Source organism: Portunus trituberculatus, chromosome 41, assembly GCF_017591435.1.
Source record: "Portunus trituberculatus isolate SZX2019 chromosome 41, ASM1759143v1, whole genome shotgun sequence".
NCBI lineage: Eukaryota > Metazoa > Arthropoda > Malacostraca > Decapoda > Portunidae > Portunus > Portunus trituberculatus.
The window spans coordinates 14,098,886-14,111,081 of record NC_059295.1 but is presented as its reverse complement, the minus strand read 5'-3'; the positions used below and the strand labels follow the sequence as shown (position 1 = coordinate 14,111,081).

The 12,196-nt window shown below is 39.0% G+C and overlaps 1 protein-coding gene across 1 annotated transcript in view; it reads right to left on the bottom strand.

The window, feature by feature from the left end:
- Positions 1–11,013, bottom strand: part of LOC123516532 (protein Rae1-like) — a 49,434-nt gene extending 38,421 nt beyond the window's left edge. The window contains exons 1-2 of the mRNA XM_045275961.1: positions 10,848–11,013; positions 6,649–6,753 (exon numbers count right to left, since the gene is read on the bottom strand). Of these exons, the coding sequence (XP_045131896.1) occupies positions 6,649–6,750 (102 nt within the window). The 5' untranslated portion in view covers positions 6,751–6,753; positions 10,848–11,013. The remainder of the gene's footprint in view (positions 1–6,648; positions 6,754–10,847) is intronic.
- Between the last annotated feature and the right edge of the window lie 1,183 nt (positions 11,014–12,196).

Sequence of the window (12,196 nt, the reverse complement as noted above, 5' to 3'; positions counted from 1 at the left end):
TGAGTGGAACCCCCCTCCCCCAAAACATGTGAAAAGTACTCCATACAAGGACGAATAAGGCCTTTGTACAGTTAGCAGTTGGAGGGGCAAGAAAAACTGGCAGAGATGCTGCAGAATGCCTGACTTCATAGAAACTGTTTTAACAATAGATGAGATCTGAATTTTCCAGTTAACCCCTTCAATACGGTGACGCCTACATACACGTCATGAAGTCCCAGTAGCATATACGGTGACGCCTACGTAGGCGTCATATTTCTTTTCTGAGCTTTCTTTAGTTCAGTTGTCCCGTATAGTGTGTTGGATACCAACTACACACGCCGTATGCTGTCCTTGAAATCCTAGTGCTCCTCCCACTATCCTTGTCTCCACCAATCACTAAAGATAAGCTACATGCGTCCCGCCTTGTGTCTAAAATTACCCAATGGCATAGACTGTTCCCATCTCTCTCTCTCTCTCTCTCTCTCTCTCTCTCTCTTCCTCCTCCCCATCTCCCTTTCCTCCTCCCCATCTCCTTCCCTCCTCCCCTCTCCCTCTCGAAGATAAGTTACATGCGTCCGCCTTGTAACATTGTGAAAACACACACACACACACACACACACACACACACACACACACACACACACACACACACACACACACACACACACACACACACACACACACACACACACACACACAAATACAAAAACAACAAATTTTCTAATCTCTCTCTCTCTCTCTTTCTCCTAAGAGAGAAGCGTCTACTTCCCTCTTCGAAGGCGATATAGTGACTAAAAAATAGCAGCATAATACACAAAGACGACAAGTATGACAAGCTTGCACGAGTTTCCCGAGCTCGGGCGTGCGGCACTACCACCCGTATATCATACAGGCGGACTTTTTTAACGTCCGGCGCGAAGGGGTTAAGATTATGAGTAAAGGACAGACCGAGAATATTTAGTGTGGAAGAGGGAGACAGTCGAGTGTCACTGAAGAAGAGGAGATAGTTGTCTGGAATATTGTGTCGATTTGATAGATGAAGGAATTGAGTTTTTTGAGGCGTTGAAAACTACTATGTTTTCTCTGCCACAATCAGAAATCTTTAAAATGTCAGAAGTCAGGTGTTCTGTGGTGTCCCTGCATGATCTGTTGACTTCCTGAAGGGTTGGACGTCTCTGAAAGGACGTGGAACGATGTAGGGGGTATCATCAGTGCAGGAGTGGATAGGGCAAGAAGTTTGGATAAGGTCTTAGTGAATAATAGAAAGAGAGTGGGTGATATGGCAGAACCCTGAGGAACACCAATGTTAATAGATTTAGGAGAAGAACAGTGGTCATCTACCATGGCTGCAAAAGAATAGTCAGAAAGGACACTTGAGATAAAGTTGCAGAGAGAAGGATAGAAACCATAGGAGGGTAGTTTAGAAATCAAAGCTTTGTGCCAGACTCTATCAAAAGCTTTTGATATGTCTTATGTGACAGCAAAAGTTTCACCAAAATCTCTAAAAAAGGATGACCAAGACTCAGTAAGGAAAGCCAGAAGATCACCAGTAGAGCGACCTTGACGGAAGCCATACTGGCGATCAGAAAGAAGATTGTGAAGTGACAGACGTTTAAGAATCTTCTTATTGAGGATAGATTAAAAAACTTTAGACAAGCAAAAGATTAAAGCTATAGGATGGTAGTTTGAGGGATTAGAATGGTCACCCTTTTTAGAAACAGGCTGAATGTAGACAAACTTCCAGCAAGAAGGAAAGGTAGAAGTTGATAGGCATAGTTGAAAGAGTTTGGCCAGACAAGGTGCAAGCATGGAGGCACAGATTTTGAGAACAATAAGGACCCCATCAGGCCCATAAGCCTTCCAAGAATTTAGGCTAGCGAAGGCATGGAAAACATCATTACGAAGAATTTATTTTGATTGAAGACATGAAATTGTCAGAGGGAGGAGGAGAGGGAGGGACAAGCCCAGAATCATCCAAGGTGGAGTTGTTAGCAAAGGTTTGAGAGAAGAGTTCAGCTTTAGAAACAGATGAAATGGCAGTGTTGCCATCAGGATGAAATAAAGGAGAGAAAGATGAAGAAGGAAAGTTATTGGAGATGTTCTTGGCCAGATGCCAGAAGTCACAAGGGGAGTTAGAGTTTGAAAGATTTTGACATTTTCTATTTATGAAGGAGTGTTTGGCAAGTTGAAGAACAGACTTGGCATGATTCTGGGCAGAAATATAAAGTGCATGCAATTTAGGAGATGGAAGGCTCAAATATCTTTTGTAGGCAACCTCTCTATCATGTATAGCATGAGGACAGGCTGTGTTAAACCAAGGTTTAGAAGGTTTAGGTTGAGAAAAAGAATGAGGAAAGTACGCCTCCATGCCAGACACTATCACCTCTGTTATGTGTTCAGCACAAAGAGATGGGTCTCTGACACGGAAACAGTAATCATCCCAGGAAAAATCAGCATAATACCTCCTCAGGTCTCCCCAACTGGCAGAGGCAAAATGCCAGAGGCACCTCTGCTTAGGGGGATCCTGGGGAGAGATTGGAGAAATAGGACAAGATACAGAAATGAGATTGTGATCGGAGGAGCCCAACAGAGAAGATAGGGTGACAGCATGTGCAGAAGGATTAGAGGTAAGGAAGGAATCAAGAATGTTGGGCGTATCTCCAAGATGGTCAGGAATATGAGTAGGGTGTTGCACTAGTTGGTGTAGGTCATGGAGGATAGCAAAGTTGAAGGCACCAAAGCTGGTGGTGAATATTGGAATCTCTAAGGATGGAGATCTCTGCAAAAGGGTAGAGGGACAGAATGTGCTCCAATTTGGAAGTTAAATAGTCAAAGAATTTACTATAGTCAGAGGAGTTAGGGGAGAGATAGACTGCACAAATAAATTTAGTTCGAGAGTGACTGTTGAGTCTAAGCCAGATGTGAAAACTCAGAAGACTCAAGAGCGTGGGCACGAGAGCAAGATGTCATTGAGCACATAGAAGCAAAATTCAGCTTTAAAACTAAAATGAGAATAGAGGAAGTAGGAGAGAACAGAGAAGGGGCTAGTGTCAGTTGCCTCAGACAGCTGTGTTTTGGTGAGGAAAATAAGATGAGGTTTAGTAGAGGAGAGGTGGCGCTCCACAGATTGAGAATTAGATCTACGACTGCAAATGTTGCAGATGTTAATGTAGAAAAAGTTGATGGTGTCAAGACACTTTGGGTCGCTAATGAGAGGCCAGTCCCAGCTGGGGACATTTCTGGTCCCCTCCCCAGAAGGGGACTCCAAGGCTGGATTTAGAGTTGCCATTGTTTAAACTTTGAATTATACGTGAAGGTTGTGTGTGTGGTAAGTGCATGTAGTTTTGTGTGAAGAAGGAGAGTTGTCTTTAGAGGACAGGCTGAGACTGCCCCCTTCAGTTGTGAGACACAAAGGGAAACGTTCAGCGATATCAAAACTAGCTTTAATGGAAGGTTCACAGCACCCCCTGAACTAGTGCTATTAGACCTCGCTGGGAGTAAATTATAATTTCAGTAGGTGTCTACTACCTCCTCCTCCTGTCTGTGTGTGTGTGTGTGTGTGTGTGTGTGTGTGTGTGTGTGTGTGTGTGTGTGTGTGTGTGTATTTACCTAGTTGTATGTTACAGGGTTCGAGCAGGGCTCATAGTGACCTGTCTCCACATCTACATTTATCCAACTTCTCCTTAAACTTGCGCACACTTTCTGCTGTTACAATCTCTTCACTTAATCCATTCCTGATGTCTACTGTCCTATGTGGAACACTGAACTTCTTGATATTCCTATGACACTGACTTTTCATGATTTTCTTGGAATGTCCTCTTGTTTGTCTGTCTCCCTGCTCCGTCAGTGTTACCAGGTCTTGTCTATCTATCTTCTCCATATGGTTTACTAACTTATACATCATTATCAAGTCTCCTCTTTCTTGTCTATCCTTCAAAACTGGTAGCTCCATCTCCTTCAGTCTTTCTTCATAGGGAAGATCTTTTATTTCAGGGACCATCTTTGTAGCAGTCCTTTGTATCCTTTCTAGTTTCTTGATATCATTCTGCCTATATAACGATCATACCACTGCTGCATATTCTAGTCTACATCTTATCATAGTGGTTAATATCTTTTTCATCATACTTTTATCCATGTAATTGAATGCTACCCTGATGTTTGTAAGTGTCTTGTATGTTGAAGCAAATAATCCATTTATATGTATTTCTGAAGTCAGGGTGTCTTGTATAATCACTCCCAGGTCTTTCTCTTCTCTTCTTTTCATTATAATCTCTTCATCCATTTTATATTCCCATGTAGGTCTTCTATTATTTTTACCCATTTCCATTACATGGCATTTCTTAGTATCAAATTCTAATTTCCAATTCTGGCTCCATCTCCAGATCTTATCAATATCTTTCTGTGATTCCATACAATAATTTTGTTTTTTTATAACTCTCAAAAGCTTGCCATCATCTGCAAACAAATTTATGTAGCTACTCAAACCCTCTTGTATATCGTTGACATACATTTGGAACATTATTGGTGCCAACACTGAACCCTGTGGTACGCAACTGGTTACAGTGCTCCAACTTGATGATGTATCTCTTATCACTGTCCTCATTTCCCTATCTGTTAAGTAATCTGTCATCCAATTCAAGATATTTCCCTTAATTCTGCCCATGTGTTCTATTTTCCATAAGAGTCTTCTGTGTGGTACTGTCAAAAGCTTTTCTATTATCTAGATACACTGCATCCATCCATTCATCTCTTACTTGTACTTCATCTATTACTCTTGTATAAAAGCTTAGTAAGTTTGTTATACATGATCTTCCTTTTCTAAAACCAAATTGGGAGTTATTAATGATTTCATTTCTCTCCAGATATTCCAACCATTTTTCTTTGATAACAATTTCACAGATCTTACCCACCACACTAGTTAGTGACACTGGTCTATAATTTAGGGGCTCAGTCATTTTTTCTCCTTTGTATAATGGGACTATATTGGCTCTTTTTCATTCCTTTGGTACCTTCCCTTCCTTTAAAGAGTTGTTAATTACATCCCAAATTGGTTCTACCAGTTGGTCACTACATTCCCTTAGTGTCCATCCTGACACTCCATCTGGTCCCTTTTTTTTCCTCACATCCACCTTTTCTAGCAATTCTCTAATTTTCTGTTTTCTTACCACAATGTCTCTTAATCCTTCCTGTGCTGCTGATTGGCTTTATAAACTCTCCCTCTTCATTAAATACTTGATGTTGCATCCTTGCACTTTTTAGCTTTTGCACATATAGCATTATACTGTATGTGTTTGCTCTTTTTTACTCTATATTCAGGAACATATCTCTTTACCCTCATTATGCAGGCAAGCCCTGCTTAACACTTTGTTAAGCAAAATTTCGTTAAGCGAACCGATTATAACAAGTTTAACCCTTGACTTGAACTGCCATTGAGAGTAAACAAAGTGAGAGGGCATCATAGTATAGTGAAAGGTTTAATGAAAGTAAAAATTATGAAGTTAAACATTTAGGCAGTTTAATTTAAGTCATTATAATGTACACTAATGTATGTATGTATGTAACTTTATAATGTTGATGATCTTAAATTTATGAAGGGAGGGAGAGTGAAATGGGAAAGATACTAACCGGCAACCTGTGGAATGTAAACAAAGAGTGCATCATTGTATAACATACAAAACTTATGTACCACATTTCCACAAGGCTTTCCATTTTATCCATTGTAGTCACAAGTTCAGATGGTTCTTTTAGCTTACAAGGAAGATACAGTCTCATCAGTCTTCTTAATAGAGTCTGCTGACTTGAAAATAGTAGACAGTAAATGGAGGCAAGATGGTGGCGAGCAATGCTATAGTTTTCTCGCCTCTCTCGTTTCTGTGAATAATATCCAGCTTCACTTTGAGAGTAGAGACTTTCTGGTCTTCTTAGCAACGCTAGGCGACATTGCAGGGTTTTTTGGTGGTAAATTGAGCGAGGGAAGACGAGCTGTTGCTGACGCTGTTATTGTTTTGAACAGGGGCAGTGAGTGGTGCGCGTGTTGTCCACGAGAGGCTTGATCTTGATCTTAATCTTGATTCCACAGGTGTCCCAGGACAGGCCTTAGTATCGGCAGTTCCTGATGTATTCAAAAGCCTGTCAGCTTGTGTGATATGCGGAGCTTTCAAACTTGGAAAAAATTACCTGGATAAAATTTCGTTAAAGCGAGTTTGGTGTTCGTTAAAAGAAAAGATGGTAGTAAAATGAAACCTTCGTTGTAGCGAAATTTTGTTGTGTGAACCTTCGTTAAGCGGGGGTTGCCTGTACTTGTCTAGAAATACATTATATTTTGCTTGAATTGTCTTTGCATGCATAATTTCTTTCCAGTCAATACTAACAAAATAACTTTTTAATGTGTGTGTGTGTGTGTGTGTGTGTGTGTGTGTGTGTGTGTGTGTGTGTGTGTGTGTGATATAAATACATACATATATATATATATATATATATATATATATATATATATATATATATATATATACATATATTGCAAACAATACAAAGCAAATATGTTTTGAAAAACATTTCAAACATTTCATCAAAATATACCAGTTAAACAGTATTTTTACTCATAGGTCATGATATACACATTAAATATAACAGCTACTATCTAAAAGAATGGAAAATACAAATATTTACCTCAAAATCCTTCATGGGATTGGCAGTAGCAGGTGTGGTTGTGGATAAACCAAATCCAGTGAAGCTACTGCCACTGGATCCAAATGTGCTAGGATTGAACATTGTCTGGAATACCATCAAGATATTAATCAACCAGGCAAGGGAGGTACACTGGTTATATCAGTAGACAATCAGGTAGCAAAGGTTGTAGCTATGTAACAATCCAAATCTGTATGTAGGTAATTTAGTTATTATACCATTACTCAAAAGAACCATTTATATTGCAAGCAAGTAAACCTGAGGTGGGGATGTTGGTCACCTAAAGCTGAAGATGTTATCACTGAGAACTGCCATTATTCTTAGAGACTGGAACCAGATTAGATAGTCTCTGCTGCTATAAGGTGCCAGTAAACCCCTCATCTAAAATGTGTCCAGTTTATCTAGTGATATTGGTAAAAGTGTTTTTTTTATTCTTTTTTTTACGGTAAGGCCTATAGCGCCTGTAGGCACACTTGAAGAGTGTATGGGAAGCGCCGCCCATTAGTGGCGCAGGCAATTTTATTTATATTAGGGCCCATATCGCCACCCAAGCTCATCTTGAGTGTAACCACCTAGAACCTGGATATCATGGTGACATGTAGGTAACTTTAAACCACTCGACAAATGGCAAAGTGTTTTAAGGCTGTACGTGGTGGGATTCGAACCTATGTGTGGACGTCTGGCCGATCCCACGCTCACCACCTTATCCACTACGCCACCGCCTCATATCAGTGAAGTATATACACTATGTAGCTAGGATAGAAAATTTGCATGAGATATGGTATTTGTAGCTTACGGAAGGTACCAGGAAGGTCCCTAACTAGCCTCTTGATGCAAAGTATATCTACCATGGTCTTAACATAGCTAGGGACTAACATGCTTTGGTTCAAAGAAACTGAGTGACAGTGAGTGAGAATAGTGACAAGGGTGGTGAGTGTGGGTGTACAACGTGATTATGGGTGCAACTGGTTTGACAGAGTGAGTGAGTGCTTACTGTGTACCAATATATATGTACATGTGTATCATTTGTGAAGTACTTTTGTGAACCTGGCCTTTGTTTATTTATCCTTCCAGCCCCTGACCACCCACCTCTGAGGCAATACTTCACCAGCTAAGATTCAGTTGCCTCCCCAGCTTTTGACCCCCTGACACTTGATTTCTATGATAGTGAGAGTGAGACACGAGTAATTAATTAGTACTACCCTACAGTTGTTCCTTGCATCATTACATAATAAACTCAGCAAGCCAATATTTTAGTAGTTTGCATAAACCAAAATGCTATTTTTATTACATCAAAATAATTATATTTCTTGCAAATTTGTTTTTAACATGAAATATATTTTACCTTCATGTGTGATAACTAAGTGATATGTAAAAAGTTATTTGTCTAATTCAATAGCTTCACTCTCATTTACTATCCATTTTATAGGTAATGTCATCCATAATTACTTTTCAACTGGCAAGACACAATATCTCCATTCTTGGAGACTTCAATGTTCATTACCAGCTTTAGCTTTCCCTTCCACTCACTAACCATCCTGGTAAACTACCCTTTAACTTTGCTATCCTCCATGACTTAGAGCAGTGGTTCTTAACCTTTTCAGTGCCCGTACCCCTTGATATATCAGAAAAATTTTTCGTACCCCCTCCAATATAAATGCTATACAAACATGAAAAGTATTAGCGATAAAAACCTTGCTGATAAATTATTAGATTTTTAATTACTGAACAAAGGCACTTTTTTTTTTATTTCAAATGAAAAGTGTCAATTAGTAGGATTCAACTTTAAAAAATTAGAAAAAATATATGTTTTGCTTTCTCATGGTGAATAAACGGTACCATTGCACTGGCTACCATGTCTCGTACCCCTAGGTTTAAGGTTTCGTACCCCTTGGGGGTACAGGTACCCCAGGTTAAGAACCACTGACTTAGAGCAACTAGTGCAACAACCTACCTATATTCTTGACTGTCTTGGAGATACACCTAACATTATTATTTGAATGAAAGGAGTTTATTTCAAATCCTCACACATCTATATGAATAAATAGTAATTCTACCTTTTTTTTGTGAATGTTTGGTTAGCATAATTTTGACATTCCAATGGAGGATGAAACCTCTCACAGCTGATTAGTATTATATCATGCAAATTATGAATGCTTGTTCATATTACACAGCCAAGACAAGACAGTGGTTCAGCAGTGCATTGTATTTAACACAATAACAAGTCATCTGACTGTCCAAGCCTTAGCATTAGGTCAAATATTTGGTCAGATTTAGGTATTTTTTACTCTTACTCTTAAACCAGTGTCAATATAGCTTTTCTTACCCTTCTCATCATATAGAGCTTCTCATTTTGATTAATTTGAACCCTATATATACTTACTGCATATTGTTTATAATACTGACAGTAATTTCTAAAAAATTCTTTTTTGAGGGGAAACAAGCTGGCTGGCTGGGATGTGACAGAATTGCACAGTGATTGTTATGTAGGTACTGAGGCATGCCAGTGAGAACATGATTATCTGTGCATGTGTATATCACATGTTACACATAAAGTAAATTAGTCATGGTAATTAGTTTTGTTTGAGAATGCAGCCACTGGTAAATTAAAAATACATAATTAATTTAGATAATCATAATATTTTATTTCAGCCTGTGGAGAGAGAAAAGGCTCAATCTGAAATATTTGAAATAGTCTGAGGAAGATGTATATTGGTAGTGGATGTTTCCTTGATTCTTTTGACTGCATCAGCAGATTTTTCTTTAATAAATAAGTTTAAAATTTCATATTGATTCCTTAGCCTTGCCAGTTTGCTTAAGCTGATCTGGTTAGGTTAGATTAATTTAATTATATTATGTCAGTTTGATAAGGTTACTTTAGTTAGATCAGGTTAGGCAAGTAAAACCAAATTAGTTTGGTTAGGTAGGTAATATTAGAACTGGAGGTGACAATAACCAGGCAAGCAATACCCAGTCCTCTTGAGGGAAGACTGTAGATGTCACTGCTGTATTATCTACTTATGACAAAACAATTTATTACTGGAAGATTTTCATCAGGTTTGTATTAATCTGCTTTCCATTTCTAGCAAAAAACATAAGTTTCTGAATGGGGAAACGGAGTAAAAATACAAACTAATGCAGTGCATGAAAAACAACTTGCAGGTCATTCAAAACAGTTTTGTCTCGGGCGCTGTCCTAATAAAGTCATCCCTCCAGCTCTCTCCATTTACTGGTTGCCCCTTCACAGCTCTTTCACTCAGCTGACATGAATTGTGAATGAAAATATGATAACCAAAACTAACCAAACTGTAACTTTAATCTAACCATGATATTGGTGAGATGGGTTCTGAGGAAGACGTATCAGCAATGTGTGTCACCTCACATAGTTTACGTTTGGTTGGTTAAGTTAATTGAGCTAGGTTTGATTAGGTCACAGTTAGAGTTAGGTTAGTTTTGGTTATCATATCTTCATTCACTTGTCATGTCAGCTGAAAAAGCTGACGAGGAGAGCTGAAGGAATGACTTTATGAGGACAATGCCTTCTCTGGAATAGACTGGAGCAAAAGTAAAAATTTACCGATTTATATTTTCAAGAAGCTCTGTTTGTTATATGGTCAAGAGACTGCAGTACAAGTTATCATGACTTTTGAGGATTCAAACAAAGTAAGACACACTAATTAGCATGAGATAATGCCTAGTTACTTCCCCACACCATAGAATTCCACTTTCCAACCCAAGTCTCCCGAAGTTTGTGTAGTAAGAGAAAATGGTAACACTGTATGCACTAGTGCTGTTTTACACATTACCTTAGTGTGACAGCATTAAAGACCCCTTCCAACACCATCTTCAAATCTAACGCGAACTCATACATACACTGACTTTCAATATCAACACCTGGAAAACAACAGATTATTCATAATCGTTATGGGAGGGGATGTTTCCGTGATGTGGAATTATCGGCTTTGGTGAGCTTATGTCCACTTTATAAGTAAGTACAGGAAATGAGAAAGAATCCAAGCATGAGCCTGTAGGAGGTGAAAGTAAATTCCTACATGAGAGAAGGCCGTGTGAGGAGTAACAGGCTGCAGGTGAGGCGGTCAACAGGTCCTGCCAAGGGACACCGCCACTTCCTCTACACCTTACATGGTCACCAGTAGCTCACCATACACATAGGCACTTACCGTGGCTTACAGTTAACCACCTTCACGCAGAGCAGTAAGGTAGGTGCACTTGTGTTTCCGTGATGCGTCGTTACTCGTCCCGTCAGCCTGTGTCACCACCGACTCGTCGCCACGCTCAACACGCTGCCTTGTTTTTCTTGCTGGGACTGCCTGGGCCAACGCTTCCTAGCCTTGCTTCTGTGATTTATTGTAAGGTTCACGGTATTTCACCTATAATGCCTTGATAATGACGTGTTTGAGTTTTATATTATATTTTTCATAGGCATTGAAAGAAAATAAATCCTCATTTTAAGATAAATTAAATTATTTTTCATTAATGTTTTTGATCTCGATCTTAATGCTATAGACGACTCAAGATTTCTATTGGCCGTGTTTTTCAAATTCTCATCCTCAATCGTGACAATACTGTGCACTGACTCCCCGCTACCTTTGTCTCAAAGAACATTCACTGATTAAGGGTACGATACCCTATTTCCAGGCAAATTGGGATGTTTTGAATTAATGATGTGCCTCGCCTATAGGTATTTATACCTACTTCCTATTTTTCCTTCACGGCTCACACACTTCAAGATGAAAAGATTTTTTCAGTGTGATGTACAATATTAGTGCAGACAACAGTTGTATAGCATGATGCAATAATTTACCTCCTCGTTATAAATAACACTGACCCTTTCCACCAGCCCATCCAATGCCTGATGTGACAAAAACTCGCACCAACTATTCAGTATACGTATGTAGAAGTGAACACAAGGCGCTTTACTTGATGAAACAGCCTTTTCTACCCTTACTTTTACCCAGAGCGATATATCAACTCAATGGATTCTAACTGGTAAATATCATTAGCCAGAACTCGTGACGAAAATTAAGCCATAGCCTACCTTTCTCAAGCACACTTCATGTCCGTCTCCCTTTCCCCACTTTCTTGTTCTCTCTCTCTCTCTCTCTCTCTCTCTCTCTCTCTCTCTCTCTCTCTCTCTCTCTCAAGTTTTAGTAAAATCATAGAATTTTTTTTTGCCATAAGGCTAAGTGATTACTTCATCAAATTTTCATTATTAACGCAGTGTCAATGTCAGCCAATTCTACCGAATTGGCTATACATGAACTTACTCAAAATATTTATAAAACATTAGATAATAAGCAGTATCAAATCACAGTTCTTTGTGATATAAGTAAAGCTTTTGACACTGTATCGCACAATATTTTGCTACAAAAATTAAATAATTATGGTGTTCGGGGGAAAGCAAATTATTTTTTGAGAAGCTATTTGAGTTTCAGAAACCAATACACAGTATAGTTGGGTCATTTTTGAAGAAGCTATTTGAGTTTCAGAAACCAATATTGCAGAATGA